This window comes from Myiozetetes cayanensis, unplaced genomic scaffold, assembly GCF_022539395.1.
Source record: "Myiozetetes cayanensis isolate MyiCay16 unplaced genomic scaffold, myiCay2020 scf3, whole genome shotgun sequence".
NCBI lineage: Eukaryota > Metazoa > Chordata > Aves > Passeriformes > Tyrannidae > Myiozetetes > Myiozetetes cayanensis.
This window is the reverse complement of record NW_026087521.1, coordinates 62,121,651-62,143,411: the sequence shown is the minus strand read 5'-3', so window position 1 is coordinate 62,143,411 and position 21,761 is coordinate 62,121,651. Positions and strand designations below refer to the sequence as shown.

The 21,761-nt window shown below is 42.8% G+C and overlaps 1 protein-coding gene across 14 annotated transcripts in view; it reads right to left on the bottom strand.

Moving 5' to 3' along the window:
* CACNA1C (calcium voltage-gated channel subunit alpha1 C) overlaps positions 1-21,761 on the bottom strand; it is a 433,595-nt gene that overhangs the window by 44,451 nt on the left and 367,383 nt on the right. For 7 of the 14 annotated variants that reach the window (XM_050325533.1, XM_050325524.1, XM_050325534.1 and 4 more), the window contains 2 exons: positions 14,102-14,185; positions 13,360-13,443 (listed from right to left, as the gene is read on the bottom strand). In XM_050325533.1, coding sequence (XP_050181490.1) covers positions 13,360-13,443; positions 14,102-14,185 — 168 coding nt within the window. The remainder of the gene's footprint in view (positions 1-13,359; positions 13,444-14,101; positions 14,186-21,761) is intronic. The other 7 variants (XM_050325528.1, XM_050325531.1, XM_050325535.1 and 4 more) reach the window with 2 other exon arrangements.

Sequence of the window (21,761 nt, the reverse complement as noted above, 5' to 3'; positions counted from 1 at the left end):
TTTCCTATGTATTCTAAGATTTTGAAATTCTGGAGCTTGCTTTTCTAATTAGCTTCAAATATGCAAATCCTATCAATTTGAATAGCTTATTAATTAATTTCATATATATATATATATCCATGAAATTGTCAGACGGTAATCTTTATGGTTCCAAGTGCTTAAGGTAAATACAAGGGAAGTCAATTGCTTTAATTTGGTTATGCAGATTACCCTAGATTGACAATTACTGGACAAGTAATGAAAGAGCCACTTTTTCACACAGCTGAAAGCTCTATTTTTTCCCATGACTTGCAGAAAAGCAGAACAATTGGTAAAGTATATCTATGCAAATTATTCTTAATTTTCAGGATGTTTTAATAATCCTTCTCATTAGCCCTGGGTAATCAAGTCTTATGGTTATCAAGCCTGGGGGACTCCTGAGAAAGAAGTAGATACTAAACACTGTGAGAGATGCAGCGCTCATCTTCAGGTACAAGCACTGATCTGACTCAGAGAGGCATGTGCATCTTACCTGCATTTCATTATTCGTGTTTTGTGGGACAGGTAGCCAAAAAAAGCCCTAGAACATCTGGATGGGAAGACACTGAAGAGAAATTGAACCACAAAAATAAATGTTGAAAGGCTACTTGCGTGCAGGACCTCTTACTTTTGCTTTACAGGTAGAGTGACTTTGAGGATTTTCCATTTGAGTAACAGCTGAGGAGACGTTTTGCTGATCTGAACACCTCTGCCAGAAGCCATGTGTGACAGAGTGGACTTTTTTCCTTTAAACTTGCCTTTTCACTTGACCAATTCTTGATTCACAGGGCAGTGGCTGCCAGAGGAGATGATCAGGTTGTCCCAGCTCAGAGCAGACTGAGGAGGACAACCCTGGGAACAGAACACACCACTGAGCAAGATGGAGAGAGTGCAAGTGCGAGGATTTAGAGTTCTCACATCTCCCCAGCCTTCTTCAGATTTATTACCATCCATGCCAACGGTGTCCTCATTGCTGTCCCTAAGCAGTCCAGTGTGCCTCACTGCCTTTCCTGTGGCAAAGTTAACATGGCTTTTAAGCATCAAACCCAGCAGTGTATTTATCACTCTGCTGAAAAGGGCAGTCTTCTTTTCCTCTACCTCTTTAGAAGGATTTTTGTTCCATATTATATTGATCATTATTCTCTTTTTTTTTTTCCTCATTGTCTGGGAGGGAAATCTGTGGGACTGGTTTTCCCAAAGGAGCACAGCCTTTATCTGGTTTTGACTCACTCTAAATAGCAGTTATTTTCATATCCAGGTTCTCCCACTCCAAACACTGAAAAAATACATCATCTTAACTTCTTATCTGTAGTAGTGCTGTGAAAGCACAGATGCTCTGGAAGGCTGCAAACAGAGAGGTGTTCTCTGACATACTTGGCCTGCTAAGGATCCTGTGTGCTCAGACGACGCCACTGATTTTGATCTTGAAATAAAAAAGAAGAAAAAGGCTGTTCAAAGCATTCATACCAGTCTTAATTACTTTTAAGACACGATGTTGTGCACTGTATAAGGCATTGATTTTTCCATTTCTTGTAACATCCCACAGCCTGCCTTGGAAATGATAATGGCAGCAGAGATCTTCTCTAAGATGAACATCCTGAGCCACAGATAGGCAGGAGCTTTCTTTGCCTCCAACACCTTGCAATACTCCATTGGTACTGAGAGGATGATCTACTGGCTTCATCTTCTCTGAACACTGGCGATTTGAGAAATTAAACAAACTCACAGAGGCATCTCCTTCTTCTGCCCTGGCTGTGCTTGTCTTCAGTGCACTGAACATTTGAGTACCTCTACAGCCACTTGTTAATTACTTCTGATTTAACTTACAGGATTCCATGGTATGGGAAAAGCATAAGGAAGAAGGAAAAAAAGATGAACAGAGCGAAACTTGGTGCTCTCTGCATGTTGATGTTACTGGGGCTTTTCTGGGCAGCCTTAAAGGAGGCTGGAAACCTTTGGATTTTTAGGGCTCCATCTGTGAAGAGGTCTCCTGGAGGCTCAGTATGAGGGGGGTTTACTGTGACGTGGTTGTCAGGAGTGCACTGATCCAGAAGGAAACTTCAGTAGCATCTTTGCAACTCCTATGTAGCTGATGGGGAATTTTAATGGTGATGTTAAGGTCAGAAGGAGGCCTGTGGTCTGCAGCAAAATACCCACTCCTCAGTGTAACTCTTCTGGGGACCAGTGGAGCCAGATGGAGACTGGACCAGGAGCATTTTTTCCAGGAAGAAAAGCCGGTAACCTACCAGCTCAAAGATTCTGCGGGCAGCGTTGCCAGGGCCCATCCTTTGGCAAGCCCAGAGGCTCTAGGACAATGTGAAGATGGAAGAGCCATCTTGTGCTTTGATGAGGGTGCTTAAAGAGACTGCACATGATGTTAAAAACAGGTGAAAGCCCAATCTGCCTTCGTTCAGAAGCACCAGGACTGTGGGTTGCAAGACACTGGAGAGAGAGGTGAACTAGCAGCCCCTGTCAATTCTGTACAATCAGTCTTTGCTCGGAGGAGGATATACAGAGATACCAGCAGCCCAAAGAGAGAATTTGTTATGGGCCATTTGACATTTGTAGCAGTTAGTATTTAATTCCCAGACTGTGTCTTTTCATTGCCTTTTGAATTAGAAAGTTATTTAATATTGATGCAGAACATTTCCTAGAAAAAAAAAAAAACAAAACACCCTACAGACTTGTATTGGATTTCTGGATGTTAATATGGGATACAATAAAGCCTATGAGCCATTCAGGGATTTGAAATGCCAATCACAGGCGCTATCAGGAAAACATTAGAGGTGGTCAAACGGAGAATGTGGATAGATCTTACAAAGCTACTGAGCAACATTTTTTTGTTCTGCTTGTTCTTTCCAAGAATAAATTATCATTGATTTGATGAATTTTTTGGTTAAAAAAAATGTAGGGATAGTTTAGATGATATGTAAGGCTCAACTGTGTGATTTACTATGCTCAAGTCTGGTCAAACAGTTGAGCCTCAAATTCCCTATCTCTAAATACCAATTTATTTTAATGTCTTTCTATTAACTAGTATTTCTTTACAGCTGAGGCATCTTTGCCTTCATGTCTGTTCAGCTTATGAAAAGATGTCACTTAATCTGGCTTTGGGTGAAGGAGATTTTCTCCCAGTCACTCAGACGAGGCTCAGCAGGCACCACTGCTGACTGTGTTCTCTGAGCTTAAAAGTGAATTTTGAGAGAACAACTGGGATGTGACCAGCTGGGATGTCCCATTACTCTGCAACAGCAATTAGAGCCAGTCACATTTTTTGGCCATCAATCAGCTGACCATAAGCAGCAATCCAGTCCCTACAGCTCGGTCATCTGGATGCAGCAGGGAATGGGCCCCATTTAGCAGATGTCTAGGAAGATATATGAAGCAAAAGTCATTTTGTTGGCATGTTGTGCCAGACAGTCTCCAGTAAGAACAGACCATTGAGGAAAGGTAAGAGCACAGTCATTTTAAAAACAGATGTCTGGCAAGAAATAAAAAAACCACCAACGCTCTTATGTTTGCCTGGCTGGTGCCTACAAGTGTAGGGGGAGCAGAACAGGACCTAATGAGGGTGCTGTATTGACTATATTAGAAAGGGTAAAATTAGTTTATATGGGTTTACCTTTGATTACAAATCTGCCTGGATGGCCACATTCTCTTGCCTCCCAGCAAAACCCCCACAATCAGGTCTGTATTTAACATGAAGCCTGTGCATTTGGGTTTGCAGGCTAGTGCCCATCACCATGCTGACCTGCTGCCAAGTGCCTGGCACAAAAGGCCTCTCGAGGGGGAACAGCCCTTCCCCTGGACTGATGGTGTCTTGGCTGAAGACAGACAGAAAAAACATCACTGATACACTAGGTAGATGGGAACTTATTACTGTCTCGCTGAAAACTACCCCTAGTGCTCCTGGGAATGGGAAACATGACCTCTGCTGCCCAAGAGTTCAGCAAAATTTGGAGAAAGTCACTGGAGAGAAGAAGATGGGGGAGAAGAGCAAGCTGGAGAGGAAAACAAGTAAAATACTTCTGTGTGTCTTCCCTTATTCCATCACTTCATTGCTTTTTCCATTGCAACTGGCAGTGCGGTCGGGAACCACATTTCTCTGAATATGTGTAATAAGAGCACAAGATGGTGCCTGCAATGAGGTCTTGTAGAACCAACATTGCATGAAGAACAGAAGCTTTTGCAGCAAAACTGAATGAGCAAAATATAGGGGATTGTGCTCTCTCTATGATTGTAATCTGCATTTGGAGAACAGCAATGCTGGAAAATTCCTTGGGCATTCTCGGCAAGGTAGGTCTTAGAAAAAGGAGAATTAAATGCCGAAAGTCATCTTTCACCGCTTTGAAGAATTGCCTGAGATGATAGAACTAGATGAATTTTGAACTCAACCGAGCACCTTTCTGACCACCTAACTTAGGGTGCTTAGGGAGCAATCATTAATTAACATTAATACATTCAGAGACCATCTAAAGAATCAGAGTCAGAGATTTTTCTGTGGTTCATATAGAGATACAATCTCCATTAGAGTTCAGGGAAAGTTAAAAGAAACTTTTGCTAGGCAAAAGGAATGATTTATCCTGGCTAGCAAGCCAATGGAAAAATATAACTAGCTGGGGGTAGCTCTAATGTTTTTTAATTCGAGTGTTTTAACTAGCTTTGTGGAAAAACACGTTGGAATTAAAAGGAAAATGAAATATAGCTGAAATATAGCTGTAATATATCACAAATGTTGATGCCAGAATATTGTAGTGTTTTTTTTCTTCGAAGTGTGCTAGATGTGATAGAAAAAATGACAAGTAAAATTAAATACTGGCGAGAAAATCTGGATGTAGGCTTTTTAGAGAGCTGTTTCTACTGAAATGTACACTTCACACACTTATTTCACTGTTGAACCAACTCAGGACAAGGTCTGTAGTTCTTTGTGTTTCTACTACTAGCTATTATTGTTATTGTAACAATAATTTTGGGTCAAATAAGAAAACAGGACTTCTCTAAAGGCCTTGAAACCCACCAAGGTTTTGGGTACATGAAAGTCTGCAGTAATTAAAAGCACAATTCACTCCGCAGTGCAGTCAAAGGCACTGCGGCCCCCCCTTTTAGAGAGAACTCTAAACATTTTCATTCAGAAGGACTCCAGACAGGTTTGTGCATCAAGTCTTACAGCTGTAGGACTACCTAACCTTCTTTTTGCTGCTTTCACACTTAGCTTTTAAGAATTTGTTCTCCTTGATTCTTTATCTTCTGTTTCTTGTATTTTAATTAATTAAAATGTGAATGGTTAAATTTTCCCAGCAAGGCAAATTTATTTTTATGCTACTCTTAAGTCTCCCCTGCATTAAAATACGTTCTGATTATTCCGTGCACCTGGAACAATGTCAGGAGCCAAGTCTAACAAGTAGTTTTGTGGAAATCACAGTACTGAGGTATTTCCTCAAAACTGGGTAGTATGAAGAGTCTTTTAAAGTGGGAACTACCTGCCTCCTTCTTAGGGTGTTAATATTGCTAGTAACAGCTCAAATACTCAGGTAAACCTAGGAAGGTGTCATTTGCATTTACTATCTCCTTTTCTGGAAAAAAATACATACTTTTTTTCTGATTGTCCATATTTCATACAGATTTTCTTACAGAAAAAGTTGTGCAGTTACCAAAAATCACCTCTTTGAATGGGCAAATCACATTGTGAACTCTGGAAATGCACTGAGAGTACCAACATTTTAGAGACAAAAGAGAAAAAAAAAAAAAAAAGGAAAAGAGGCCCCATCTTCATGACAAATACATACATAAATAAAACCAAAATAACCCTGTTCAAACATGGTTGTGGTCAGATAGTCATGCCATACTTCTTTCTCACCAACACAGGGTGAAAAATGTGCACTGGAGTTGTTGAATAAGCATGGGAGGTGATCAAATTCAAATCAATCTAAGCATAATCTGGATTAGGAGTTGTTTAGGGCAGCTCTTCTGATGTTCATCAAAGGCAGAACAAAGCACTAGGATTTGCCCCTGCTACAGCTCACAACCATGCTTCAACGTGGCTTCCTACACACAGAAGCTGGGGCCACCGTGGTTCATTACCTGAATTATTCTAGTGATAAAAACACCACCAGATATTGGAAAAAAAGAAGAAAAAAAAAGAAGAAAAAAAGCAAACTAAATCCTCCCTCCCCTCCCCATCAATTTTATCAGTAGTTGTTCCAAAAAGAAAACAGGTCATATATACATACAAATACACGCACACAGGGATAGCTCAGGACTACGTACAACTTCTGGGGTGGCAGCAGTAAGGGTATGACAACACAAGATGTCAAAAGAAGCCACTGTGCTTCTCCAGCCCTTTGCTACGTAATTTGGAGGCCCCTGCTACCCAGGTGGCATTTGAGAAAGAGAGAGAGGAGAGGGAGGGAGATGTTTTCTGCCTCTTCCGGAAGGTTTGGGCAAACGAACTTGCAAGTTCTAGGAATTGCAAAGATTTGTGTCCAGTGGCAGCTGGTGGCCAAAATCTGAGCAGCAAAGGGCGTGGAAGCGGAGAGAACCAGACAGGCAGAGAAAGACAGACAGACACAGCGACAGATATGAATGCCAGTCCCAACTGAGGTGCAGGCTGGATGTATGTCGTCCTTCCACCGATCCTTGCTCCCATTGCGGGGGGGTGTGTGTGTACAGGGCCGCGTCGCAGGGCCCGGCCGCTCCAGTCCTTGCGCAGGCGGAACGCCCAGGGCGGGCAGCTCTGCCTGAATAAGGACTGCAGGACTTCAGCCACTGGTTCTCTGCCTTCAGACACATTGATTGAGGGTGAAAACGAACTCGTGAGGTTTAGTGTGGCTGGAGACGAGGGAGAGGAAAGCAAGGGAGAAAAGGAAGAAAGGCAGGGTGTGGGTTAAAAGGGAGAAGTGCAGGAGAAGGTGAGAGGGAGGCTTAAGTATAGGCTGTCAGATATTCCAAAGAATGGGAGCAGGAGCCCATGGCAAATCATATGAAGCCTCTAGACACCAAAAGCAAGATGACTGTAAAAAAAGGCCCTATGCGCCTGGTTTAAGCCTGAGCTGGTTTAGTTCAGAAATAAAACAGACTAAATATGAAATCACTGCACAGGTCTCTTAGTCTTGAGAGCTGAATGCTTTGGTATCTAACTGGCCTTACTGTATCCATACTCAGGAATCAATCAAGCTGCAACCCTCTGCTGACTTCCTACCAGAACTTGGAAACCTTTTCAGAAGCACAAGATATAAAGTACTCAGCTCACCTGACAGACAAATGCCAAACCACTACTTAGCAGGCTTGGGCACAACAGATCTGACAGACGTTTTTTAGGGGAATTAATACAGCAAGGTGTGGTTTGGGTTTTTCTAACCTTCTTCATAGGGGTGCTACTTCCTGAAGTACCCAGGTCCTGTCTCCCAGATGCTACCACGGATCAGACCACACACAGCATTGCACTCTCCTCCTGTCACCTCTCCCATTAAAAACCCCACCATTTCCATCAACCCTCAAACCACTCACAATGTTCACTCTTAGCAAAATGTGTGCTGCTGCAACAGGAAGGAGTCTTAGGTAGGGAAACAGTCCATTATTTCACAACAGCCCACAGGTCACCCTGTTCCTAAAAGCTCTTATCTCATAACCATTCACAACCCCTGGCTCATCACATCTGCTGTATTGCATTGTGTACCTGTCACAGGTAACTCCTCCTCCTCTGTACCTCCTGCAGTGTTCACAGGCACACTCAGACATGCAAGTATGGCCACTGAGTGGAAAAGGTAGGATGGACAGCAGTCCAGGTGGTTTGCTCAGTCATCCTCATGCACTCCCAGACACAGCTGATGGACACAGAGGTACCCACACACGCACACACGCTCGGGGCACCAGCAGAAATCCTCAGAGGCAGGTTCACAGGCAGGCAAAAACCCTCCTCCTCCTCGACATCCTTTTGAGACAGACAGACAGAATCAAACACACCACCACATCCCCACTGTCACTGGTGCCTCTGCTGATGCCCTGGAGACACACATGCTCCCACCTGAACATGCCTCTGTAACTCTCTCTCACACATCTGCGGGCCATGAGCTGCAGCTCCGTGGGCAACCCCTCTGCTGGCCACAGGGACACAGGGACTCATCCAGCACAGTGGGCACTGCTGTGGGCATCACTTTGATGGCAAACGAAGACTCAGCCACACAGATCTTTGGTCTGACAGTGGCAGAAGAAAGGACGAAGGAAGAAGAACCCTGTGCACCAAAAAAGTGTCAGCTTTTCTCTCTGGCCAAGAGGGAGGAGGTTCCATTTACAGCTTTCCCGGTGGCTCAGGGCCTGACTGTTTTGCTTTTGTCACTTCAGTGGGCCCTGTAGCACAGAGTACAAATCAAACTTGCTTTTCTCCTTTGATACAGAACAACAAACAGTAATGAGCCCCTTTCTTTGCCTGGAGGAGGGGACAGCAGGCTGTCAGTCAGCTTTACAGTGCTCATCTCCAGGCTGTGCCTGCTGATGTGGAAAGCAAGGAAATGCAAGCCAGTGCCCAGGGCTGCTTCTGGGATGATATATTCCAAATTTGCTGGCTTTTATTCAACTCCTATAGCATTTATTTCCTATTATAATAGATAGCTATAATTTTGACCACCTTAACGTTTTCTTCAAAGGAGCTTAAAGTGTTTTTTAAACTCTAATGACTATACTTTCTTAACATAAGCAGCAATAACAATCTGCAATTCACTGATGGGAAGACTGAGGTACAGGGATGTAATCAAAGTCCAAGGAATACAACCCACAGGCCCTACATCCCAGGCCCCATATATTACATCATCTTTCATCTTACTCCCCAAAATAAATTCTTGGTTTTAAAGAGAGTTGACACATGGCAGATGTGGTCTCTGCCTTGGAAGTTCTTTTTTTTAGAAAAAGATTAAAAAGTCGCCTCCTCTCCCTCTTTACTCACTTAAGAAATGGCTTAAGAGTGCCCCAAAATAGAAATGTTGAATATTTCCAGAACATTTTGAAAAAAAAAAAAATTCTTATTTTGTGGCTAAGAAGTTAATTGTTCAACAGTCACTGAGAGCAAAGCTCTGAAAATGCGGCTTCAGAGTCAGGCAATTCAAAAGTGAATTTGGCAGAAATTGTGCCCCTTTGAAGTTTTTAAACCCACCAGATTTTAAGCTGCTCTGTGCCCTTGGCATTTACTCAGCTGTACGAGATGCCTCTCCATGTGTCTGGGGCGCTGGCTGGGGTTCCTAAGTGGCAGTGAGCAAGTGTGCCCAACATGATGCAGTCTGACTTATCACTTGACATATCTCCAGACCATGAAGGTGTTTTAAGTGAAAACTTGCTAAACTCAGAAATGCTGAGGCAACCTGGGAGCCTACCTCACAAGCACTGTGGGCCACCTCACAAGGCCTTCTCACTGCTTCTGAACGCACAGCCATGCTAACGAAAATATGCTGAGCTTCACGTGCAAGTGTTCATTCACCCACAGGCACGCAGATGAGCCTGCCTGCATTCAGAAAACTCTCAGGTACAAACACCCATCTGTAAGGAGGTCAAACTCGCACAGGAAGACGGTCACATCAGCTCAGAAAACATGTTCTTATTTCTCAGTTACACACACAACAACGCACGTGTCTCCATCCGCAACCCTTCCCAACACAAATACATATGAAATACGTATGCTTACATACACGCTCTCTTTCCCCCACACATGGATTTGTGCCTGTACACTCACCCATGGATCTACAGCCCATACACAGGCATCCAAACCCACTCAGGAACACAGTACAGCCAATGGGGTGCACAGACAAAGACCCACCCATGCACACTCACACGTATCTTAACGAAGGTTTTGGTCTGGGAAACTGCTTTTCAAGAAACAAAAATAAAGGTCAAAATGAAAAAAAAAACAAAACACAACAGAAAAACAAACCACCAAAAACAGATCATGGGGAACTGCACAAATAAAAGCAAGCTGATACCTACACACACACTGTGGAGGCTGACAATCAGTGTTTCCCTCCCACCCACCAAAACTACAGCTGTGGCAGCTCAACACCTGCTGGGTTTGCTTCCCCTGAACGCAAATGTCAGATGAACTTCATAGAGAGTTCAGGTTTATGTGTCTGTGACCCGTACCAGGAGTCTCCATCTTCCCTAACTGACCACAACAGAAACTATCCCTTCTCTCCAAGAGCAGCACCTCCCAAAACCCTACCACAAAGACTCTTCAGCTCCTAAGGAGCTGGGCAGAATCATTTTACCCGCATCTGACCAGTCTAAACATCTCCTATTAGTGGAGCTGATTGGCATTTTAGGGTTTATCCTTTCTTTCCTTTTCGGACTCCAGGTCTCTTGGAACAAGACAAGACAGTGTACGGAAACACACGGCAGGGTTTGCTCAAACCCACAAACAGCAAGAAAGCAACAAGCTCCTGAGGAGATGGGAGAAGTGTGTCTGATAAACTGCCTCACACTGCTTGGGAAGATGACACCCGTCCGTCCAAGATGGGCTGCTACTTCCAGAGCCCATTTTCTACAGATGTAACATACCAAGTGCTGCTAGCAGGAAGGGAATCTGACAGGACAAACCAACATACAAAACATTCTCTTATTCAATAAGGGTTATAAGTGCAAAGGGATTTCAGAACATTTCAGAACAAACTCCATCCATAGCTGCTGCTTATTTATCAGTGCATCAAAAGATTGTGCAAGTTTTTAGTAACAAACATTAGAAACTAGTAGCAAAGGACTTGCCTAGATAAAAAGAGAAGATTTAAACATGCCAGGTAACAAAAAGACGTGTGCAGAGATCTGTAAAACTGTATAGAAGGAAAGGATTCTTTAGAGGAAACAGAGGGAACCATCACACAATGCTCTTCATAGCCCTTAGTAAAAGAGTCAGGGCCACCCCTGCTGCCTCCTCAACTAAGACAGGAGATGGTTGGTCGGACAGATGCACGTCCTCATTTTTCATTGACTTCCCTAACCAAAAACTGGATTCTAGGCCTTGGCCGAGATAAACTTGAATTTAGACAGGGAATGGAAAAGGGAGGGAGCCTTGTCAGTGGTAATTAAGCACACCAGGATGGACAGCCCTGGAGACTGAAAATCAGATCAGGAGCAGCACGACCGTCTCGACAAGATGCTGGGAATGAATGTGATTTATACTGCTCAAATTCAGTGTCTGAGAGCTGGGTGTCTAGACAAACCTAACAAATCTAGACACTCACCAGCCACTGGATGGGCACCTCCAAAGAGCAATCAATTTCCCCTGTCACAGACATGTAAGGGAAGGTATCAGTGGGTCTGAGGAGGGTTGTGTCTCTCCACCCACAAGAGGAGGCCTGGTGACTGTCCTTCTCTCACACCACGGAAGTTTAATGAGAGGCATATCAGAGTGTCCTAGCCCATGAAGTAAAAAGTCCTTTAATTTATAAGGAATTATTGTGAATAATTTCAAAAGGATAAATGGATTTTCCCTGGATTTCTGCTCTGTAGACCTCCATTTATTTATCAAAACACAAGGCTTTCCTTTCTTTCTGCTTGTAAGACTTTTGTATGGATTCAAATATATCAGTCAGGGAAGTCTTGTTGATGTTTAGTAGGATTCATCTCCAGTTAACTGTACTTATTTCCTCCATTACCATGTGCAGTTCTGTCTCTATGGATGAGAACTGAACTTTTCCACAATCTGAAGGCTTTAATTTCTTAAAAATTAACAACTTCAACCAGCCAGTCATTGTAACTTTTCTCTACAAAGTCAGCCTAATCCTAACATCTATCTAGTAAAAGGGTAACCAAAAGAGTTTACAACATTCTGTGGGAAATGTTGCAAGCAACTTTTTGTGTCCAGAAAGCAGGACATTTAAGAGATATGAAATAAAAGTTCCTTTTCAGTTAGAAACTATTTTCCATTCTCTCAAAAAACAAGGAAAATAAACTAGTTTCAAAAAAAAAATTTCATTTATCTTAAATCAAAGTGTTATAGCTTGAATAAGTGTCCCTGCTTCAGAATTAAAGAAAAACAAAAGAAGAAAAAAAAAAGAATTTGAAAAAAAATTAAACTAGAACCAAGATATGAAAATATTTTATTTGGAAAGTTCCAAGTAGTGCATTTTTATTTTTTCAAAGTGTTGCCTACATATTTTCTCTAAACACAGCACTGAGTGAAAACTATGCTGTCAGTTTTCTGCTTGCAATGGATTACCTCTACAGTACACAACAATTCCGAGCTGGAATATTTATTCAACAGCCACATAATTTTGAAAATTCATGACTAATTTGCTCTCCTCTAGCATTTTTGCAGCAATTTTCTTTCAATATTTCTATCTGCCTGGCATTTATAAGCTCGATTTTTGAGTGTAATTTTTGTCCGTGCTCATAAACCCATCATAGTCTTTCTTTTGGGAATCTCTACGTTTCCTGCCTGTCCTTTGTCTATTTATCCTATAATTCCGTATCCATCCACCTCCAAGAAAATAGACAGAGGAAAAAATTTGGCCGATGTGATCTATGTCTTGAACACCAGATGCTTATTTCAGTCTCCACGGCTCACTCAATCCTTCACCTGTCTGCTGAGATGGGCACCAGCGGGGCCAATCAGTGTCAATTGTGCCGGTGGAATTTGAGAGATGGAGCAAATCAGGTTGCAAACTCCCAAAAAAATGGGTTGGAACTCTGGCGCTTTGTTTTTCTCTGGTATTTCTGCTTTGGTTTTATTTTATCTACCTTTTTTTTTTTTTTTTTTTTTAAATCAAATTAGAAGCTGAACATCAGGAGCAGGTTCCTCTAAACAGAGGCGATTGGGCCTTTATTTCTTTTGGTGGAAGCCCGAGTGAGGAGGCACAGGGAGTATTCCTGGTTTGGTTCCCGCAGTTCCACCTCGAAAGAAATGACCTTTATCTCTTTGTGGGGTGGAGAGTACTGAGCTGCCATGGGAAGCAAAGCATAACACTGGGTAGACCAAAGTGCTGGCCTGGGACTATTCTAGCAGCTTCCCATGGCACAAATAGCTTTTGCACTTACACTCCACATTCCCCATCACTTTTCCTGCTATACAGTTTAATTCATGCCAGGCGGATTATGAAGGGAAGAAAATGATGCAACAGTCAAAAAAGTCCTTTAAGTCGTTCCAAAAATTAAAACAGAACCAAACCAAATAAAAAGAAAACAAAATAAATAATTAAAAAAAAAAAAAAAAAGAGCTTCAAAACTAAACGAAAAGTTCTGAAAATAAACTCAAAAGAAAGGAGAAAGGGGGAGGGGGAAAAAAAAACAGAACAAAATAAAAAGAACCCGGGAAAGGCAAATGAATGTTAGAGCAGGCACGATCATGGACAGACGCCAGCTACTTACGTTCACCTCGGTGATTGCTATATCAACAATGCTACCCACAACAATCAAGGCGTCAAATGTATTCCATGCATCACAGAAATAGTGCTGCATGTGGCAGAGAAGCCAAGGAGAGAAAGAGAGAGAGAGAGAAAGAAAGGAAGGAAGGAAGGAAGAAGAAAGAATGAGAGAGAGAGAGAGAGAGAGGAGGGAGAGAAAGAGGGAAAGGGAGAAAAGAGGGGAAAAAAAGTAAAAAGTAAAATAAAATAAAATAAAAAAATAAAAAACAAAATGAAACAAAACAAAAGCATGAAAGAGGGAGAGAAGAGGAAAAAAATAAGAAAAGAAAGAGGTTACGTGGGCATATTAAATAGTCTCTTACCACTCTACAGTATTGGTTGCTCAAACCTCTGTAACATTTCACATGATGGAGGGTATCAACAAAAGCCTGGTTAGTCAGAAAGTTACACTCAAACATGTCTACCTTTTGGAGGGAAAAAAAGCACACACACCCCAAACTCTGTGCGCTTTCACCAGTCACAGCCTTGGGGTGAGCTATGACAAGTGAAAAAGAAGGAGGCATTTCCCCCCCTCCTTTTTTTTTCCCTGGGAGAAGGAGAAGGACGACGGCAAGTTCAATAAAAGCATGACTAGAGGGAAAAAAAAACAGAAAACAAAAAGAGAGAGAAAAAAAGAGAGAAAGAGAGAAGGAACGGCAGAGGAGGAGGAGGTGGTGGTATCCTGGGGAGGGTAGAGTAATACTCACATTAGTTTCACTGAGAATGACGTCTATAATGCTGCCAATTACGATGAGGAAGTCAAAAACATTCCAAGGATCACTAAAGTAACCCTACATAAGGAAGGGGCAGGCAGGATGGGGATTAAAAAGGAATGTTAGACAGACAAAAACAGTTCAAAATTACCATTAGAATTACTGCCCTGAGACCTCGAGGGGTTTTCCTCTCAAGTCTACTCGTGGTGTCTCAAGCTGTAGCCCAGGCCTGGGTTCCCTGATTTGAGTGAGCAGCCCCCATCCAGCTAACGTGATGCCAGGGCAGTCACCCCTCCCCTCTGACTCTGAGACAGGGGCTGAAGGGAAGTCACAGAGGTCATTTTGAGCAGGGCTGCTCCCAGGAGCCGGGCTGGCAGGACCAGCTCCTCCAGACACCTCAGTTCCTAGCAACACAGCACCCTTCCCCGCTTGACTTAGATTCAGTTGGGGGAGAGCACAGGAATGGTGTCATACGGTTCTCTCAAAAAATGGATCTCCTTATGCCAGTGTGAGTATCAATCCACCAGTGCACGTTCCAGATGCAATGCTCTGCCCGCAGGGAACAGCTGGCTGCTGCGTCACGGCAGAGGAGAGGGCACGGCTGAGCTGGGAATGTGCTATTTAAATCTCACCACAATGAGTATTATGACAATCATTGGCCTAACATTTTCTATTACTAATGCTTTAGCTCTTGTCTTAAGAATACAGAGCAGGACTGGTATTTCTGTTACTCTGAAAGCACATCTACACCACAGACTGAAGGTGTGAATGTAGCCTGGCACATCCCAGCAGGAAGGGCTAAGAATGGGAGCAAAGCTGGCTTTAGCATGTGCTCAGAGCGAGACCTGTTGGTCCCTCATGTTAAAGATAGAGCTCCAGCAGCACTGTCACATTGGCTGCCCAGGACAAGCCACAGCAGATCACTCCAGGGGCTATCTCAAACATCCCACTGTCCTAAGCAGAGCTCAGGAGATGCTAATCAGCACTGCTTACTATCCTCATCCTGCATAATTTTTGGCTGAATAGGCTGTAAGGATACAGGACTCTTTTGAAAAAGGTTCTGTTCAGCCCAGAAGTTGAACTTCTGTATGTAAACTTCCCGTACAAGTCAGTGTCATGAGCAAAGAAAATTTATCTTCGCTCACTGAACACCTGTGCCAGTCTCTTCCCCTTGTTCTGCAGTCTTTAAAGGAGGCAAACACACAAAATCCTCCATACTCCTTTGGATTTGTGTTTGGTTTTGTGAGCATGGGCTGATGTGACCTCCCTGTTTCCCAGCTGCAGCATGTCTCCAGTGAGACTGAACCCGAGCTGCACTGTGACTGCTATTCTTAGTCAAAGAGTCAGGTCATGGGTAAAGTGTGAGTCTGTGTTCCCAGGCAGTGTTGCAGAAAGCAAAAGGGAGAAAAGAAAAAAAAAATTAAAAAAGAAAGAAAAAAAAAATTATCTCATCACTGTCACTGTACAAAGTCAGGCTTGGGAACCTCAAATTACTGTGGGTTCAACCATCTACATGGAGCAGGCACTGGCAAAAAATGTCTTTCTAAGTGCTGAAACACTGTCTCCAGGACCCTTTGAGACTCAAAGTTATGAACAGCATTACACCTGGGGCAAGGAAAAAAAAAAAGCCACTGCCTGGCTGGTTCCACACCAGTGAAGGGAGCTGGTAGAGTGGACTTGGAAAACTTCTCCTCAAAACCAGAATAAAACTCCTTCATTCTGCAGCCTGAAACAGGCAACTCTTAGCAGATCTACACTGGGAAGAGCAATCATCCTAGGGCTACACATTACTACACAATTAGCTACAACAGGGAGGAAGGAAACAGGAGCAAAAGCAAATTCAGAGAATATTATTATTCAGTGTCCAGCCTAGAAAATACACAACAAATATTAGGATGAATTCAGCGGTGATGTCCAGCACCATTAGCAACCAGAAGGACCTGGAATAAAACTGTAATTAGACTTCACCAAGAGGAAGGGGAGGGAGAGAACAGCAGATTAAATTGTAGAGGCAAACGCATTTGGAATAAATAGAGGACAGACACAGATCGTACAGAGTTACAAAAAGTGCCTTTGCAGCCTGATGTGACCTTGGCAAACAGCAAACTTGCAGGATCAAAGAACAGAGTAGAAGACAACAGACCCAATCCTTCTGCCCCTGTCCATGTGCATGGTCCTGCTGAAGGCAATGGCACTGCTCACATGCGTTCAATAGCATGGTTCTCTTTTATTTCCTCTCAAATGCATAGTTTAGGAATTATTAAGGATTTCAACAGTAGTCTAAACAACTCAAAAAAACCCCCAGAGTTTGGTTTTGGGCAGCTGCAAATATTAAAATCCAAAATATGTTGTTTAGGTTTTGCCCATGAAAATGATAACTTTTAATGATTTTTAAGTCTGTGGTTATTTTTGCTATGATTGGCATCATACTGCAAAGAATGTTTTTGATGTAACCAAATTCACAATTTCTTTTTACTGAGCAGCTTCTTTCGTAGAGCCCAATAGTCATTGCTGCTGGTAAAAACAGCATTTGCTGTTGATACAAAACCCAGGTGACAAGCAGCATCAAATCCTGTCCTCAGATGACCACCAAAGCCAGTAAATTAAATATTGCTCCCAGTTGTAGTAATACAACCTCACTGGATGCAATTGCACTGCACTGACAGAGCTGGCACATCTCAGGAGAGATTCAGGCCCGGAAAGAAAAGGTCCCTTTTTCATTGTCATCAAAAAATAGCTGCTTTGGACCTCTGTGACACCACCGTGTATCTGGAGTCACTCTGCTAACTTCAGTAGTGTTGCTCCAGATTTACATAGGAAGCTCTTTCTCCTGGGATGCTCTGCTGAGTCTCATCAGCCAGTTCCTTGCTTGAAAGACACGGGCTGGGCTGCTCTGGAATCCCAGAAAGAGCATTATCATGGCTGTAAGGTGAACTCAGAGAGCTTTTCCTCCTGTAGGAGCCTTCCAGAGAGGAACCATAGATATGAATGCAGTTTTACTCAACCCCACATCCAATATACCAGTGCTGAATTAAGGAAACACATGAATTTTAAAACCTTCCTTTCCTCCTCACCTGCTCCCTCTGTGTTTCAAACAGAAGGGTGAAAAACAGGAAGATATTATTTACAGTAAGAGAGCTCAAAGAAACAGAGAACACAGATGCTTCATTTGTGTGGAAAGGTAATGGGATCCTTCCTTGAAAATCCACCCACCCTCCTCAGAGACAATTACCTATGAATGGTTGTGTGGTTACTCAGCTTTGGATCAGACCTCATAATCTTGTCAGGAGTTATCTGTACCTATGGGGAGGGAACTACACCCCTTTGGGACTTGCCTCCTGTGACCTTAAAGGACCTCTTCAAGCCACATTCCTCACTGGAGTGTACCAGGGTGGCTAATGAAAGACAAGCTGAATGAAGGAAGAGCTTTCACTCTAATAAAGAGGTTGTATTTCCAAAATATTTTTCCCACCAGAAAGTTCTGTGTACTTTTCCCAAGAGGGTGGAGGTCTGACTGGAAATGAATTGATGGCACTGTTTGTTTTTGCAGTACAGGAATTTAGAGTGTAATACCATATTTTACCCTTAAAGGGAGATGCTTGACCCTGATTTAGCTGTATAATTGCATGCCACATAATGGCATCCTCAGGGGTTTACTGGTGAGTGGTAGTCACCCTCTCTTGTGGGATGTCTTTGGAGATCCATGAAGCTTTTGGGGAGAAAAGAGGACAGAGAGAGACCAGGAGGATTGGACTGAATATTCAGAAAGCATGAAATAGCCCCACCAGAAGAGCACATTTTTTCCCCATTTTTTTCCCCCCAAAGGTAGCAAATGATAGTGTATCACCATATGATCAATAAATTAATGAAAGACTGAGCACAAATATGCAGTAGCTGACTGGAATGGAATCTCATTTGTGCAAGAGGAGCAGACATCGTAACATTTCAGAATGAGTATGCCAATCATTTTTAGGTCTCCTAGTTGCTAAGGTTAGCTATCAAAAGAAGCTAGGGTTTATTTTGGTACTTACGGAGGCATTGAAATCTCTGGACCCCACTTCTGTTATTTTTTGTGAATATGAGATCCTAAATGTGGTATCTAAGAAGCTTCAACAATAGCAGGGAAAATTGCCCACTGGAGTCTATCTGAAGCTCAGAGTCACCTGGGGCCAATAATTGGAGAATGTGGTAGCAGAAGTGCTGTGCATGCTGTTGAGTCATGGGATCAGTTGGTTTTGAGCATCCAGCCTGTGGGATCTGCAGGGTCACTTGTGTGTTAATTGATGTGTAGTTATTTATCTGCTCAGTCCCAGGTTTTCGTTTCTGTCTCTTATGAGGTGGCTGCCAAAATTTAACAAAACCCTCTGAGAGAAAAGTCTCTAAAGATGAAGGGCACAGCAAGGTCAAGGCTGTTCACTGGGTGGGATCTGAATGTAGGAAGGTGATGTTGCAATGCTATAGGAAAAAAGGGAGAGACATGCATGCATGCATGTATTTGTGATACAGAAGTGAAGCACTGAGGAGGAGAAACGAAGACATAAAGAAAACTGTGCAGCCTAAAAGGAAAGCAACCTACAGGAGAACCTTGCTACCACTTATCTGAAATAATCCTGCACACTGAAACAACAAAAAGAAGCATCAGTCTTAATCAGATGGAAAAGGTTTATAGGAAGGAGAGGAAGGGGCTGATACCCCAGTATTCAGTGTGATTTCATAGCAAAGTTTTCCTGCTGATTGCAAAGGGCACCAAAGCGGACTTTGCCGGCGATTTGTAAAATGAGATGAACAGCTAGTTTGCGTTGATGGTTGGTTAGTACTTGAATTTGTATCTGAAAATGCTGCAGGCTATTTGAAGCTGTGAGAGTCAGTTCTCAGACTTCACTTAAACAGGCTTTCCTTGAAAGTATTTTTGCAAAAGAGGCAGTTTCATCGCAAAACAGTACAGAATCAAGTGACATTTACACACTACCATGACTCTTGGCACAACTTCTCACAGCAGATTTGAGGGATTTGCATGTATCCTAACATGCAAAACAATCTTACAAAGCTTCAATAGCTCCTGACACCTAACAGAGATGTGTGTCAGATGCAAATTCTGTTATGCTAAAATACCATTTAGCCATAACAGCAATCAGGGAGATTAGCAGAATCTAATAGAGAAGGAATAAAGTGGAGGATGCAGCTGCTTGGAGCTCCTGACAGGCTGCAGGAAAACAGCATCTATTTGCATACTATCTATCAGCTCTCATCCACTGATGGATTAATTCTGAGGCACAGAGTCCCTGCTATTCACCTACCAGTCACTGTAATGAGTCACTGCTGCAGGGAATTAAACAAGGCCCCCCTGTACTCTGTCAAATCTTTCTGTAGGTAGGAAAAGAGAAGAAGAGATTTTCATTTCTCCAGACTATTCCAAAATTCTGGTCAGTTCTGAAGAAACTTTGTAGCTCTCTGCTTATTCCAGAAGAAAACAAAACCAACTTGTAGACCAAAGTAGATGCTCAAAAACACTGATATTTTCCTTTATCCTCCCTCATTGTGTTTTATGCTCTCTCTCACACTGAGGACATTGGTGAAAGCAAACAGGTATCCCTGGAGGTCTGAGGGCCTGCTTGGATATCCTGAATACAGAAAGAATGGAGTTGGAGGACCTGAATGGCTCTGTAATCTGGAAAAAGATCTCAAATGGTTATTTCTAGGTCACTGGGAGAAAACTGAGCTATCTTGTTACTGACCACCTTGAAGTGGACACGTTTTGATTATTGTTTGAGATCCTGTAGGTCCTAAAGAAAACTGTGGGTCTCACCTCTGCTTCTGGTGAACAAATATCTCCATCACAGGAGAAAACCCCTCTGCTTGAACCAAGGTCCCCAAGCCACCATTTGACAAACTTAAACATTTATGGAGGCTGGAACTATAGAATCTCTTGTGTCACAACAGACCCTTTTCTATGGTCTCCACACCTGCTGATAATTGACAATGCTGGGGGGCGGGGAGGGGTCATGCCAAGAAAAGACCATATCAATTCTGATCTGTGAATTGAGATTTTCATTTCCAGACCTTGCAACCCAGTTCATTTCACCAGAATTGTATTTTCTAGATGGTCCCATGAGTCCCTCCATGCTCATCTACATAGACTCATAGAATGGTTTGGATTGGAAGGGACCTCAGAGATCACCTAGTTCCAATCCCCCTGCCATGGGCAGGGATACCTCCCACAAGATCAGGCTGCTCAAAGCCTCATCCTGCCTGACCCTGATCACTTCCAGAGTTGGGGCATCCACAACTTCTCTGGGCAACCTGTGCTAGTGACTCACCACCCCCATTATAAAGAATTTCTTCCTAATACCTCATCTAACCCTACCCTCTTTCACTCTAAAGCCATTCCCCCTCGTCCTAATTCTACATGAACTTGTAAAAATACCCTCTCCAGTCTCCTTGTAGGCCCCCTTTAGGTACCGAAGGTGGTGGCAGTTGGTGGCACAGTTATCTTACATCTCTCTGTATTTCATTTACTGTGCAGTGGCTGGTGGTACACAAGCTCTCAGCCATGGGGGAAGGCTTCAAGTGAGGCGTTATGGCCCAAGGCAACATGCTGAGAAAGCCTGAGGAAATTATAACAGTAAAACATGCTGAAGCTGGATGATTCAACTAGTTGATCCTGATGTAATTTTTTGGCCTGGATTGCTTTTAGCTGCATTTGAAGGAAGGGTGAGTAATGCCTCAGAACAATAATGCCTAAGGCCTCTCTGATATAAATGCATGAAAATGGAGGCAGAATAACAGGAAGCTCTCTTATAAATTTTGCTGTCTACTTAGAAGATAAGATAAGCATTCTCGACCTTCCTACAGGTGTACTGTGGCTCAGCAATACCCTTTGAGGGACTGGTCCCTTTTCCTCACGGACAGTAAGCACATTGCTATCATTTAACAACTACTGCCCTTCAGTCAGAAACCAGACATGTTCTCAGCAAAGAGAAACAAAAGCAGCACCAGTTTTACCAGAAAGACTGAAGTGAATGTGATGGCTTGCTGTGTCTGAACAGATCGTTTATCGCAGAATGCATTCCAGGAGAATTTTGCTGTCAAATTCCATTTTGAAGAAGCTGCAAATGCTTTCTTTTCCAAAGACTTTGGAAGGTCTAGAAAAAGCATGTCTTGATGAGAGCCAACAAATAACTCTTGAAGGCAATAAACCAAAACAGCAATGTGAAACGGTCCTGTGAAAAGAGCTAAAGGATGGGCTTGGCTGCTTAAGATACTCTGTCTTCTAAATTTGGACTGACATCCCAGCCTAGGCAAGAATGATTCAAAAGAAGTAAAACTCAACCTATAAGAACAGAAGTGAGACATTTTCAGAGGGAACAGTCACTTAATGTTGTGGCAAGATGAGACAGTGGCAAGCAATGGGTGAAGAAGCATTCCGAATATGGGACAGGAGTTGGAATAGCTTCCCTGTGTCCATATTCAGCATGGGAAAAGGCTGTGGTCTGCTCTGACAAGGTTTGCTGCAGGTACAGTGGATACTGACTGGCAGAAGGACAGAATGTTCAAAAAATAGGGTAGTAGGCATGAGCAATATGTTTTTGCATTTTCTTTTTTTTTTTTTTTTTTTTTGGTAAGCTATCTCCATTTTCATAAAAGGCTTAATTTT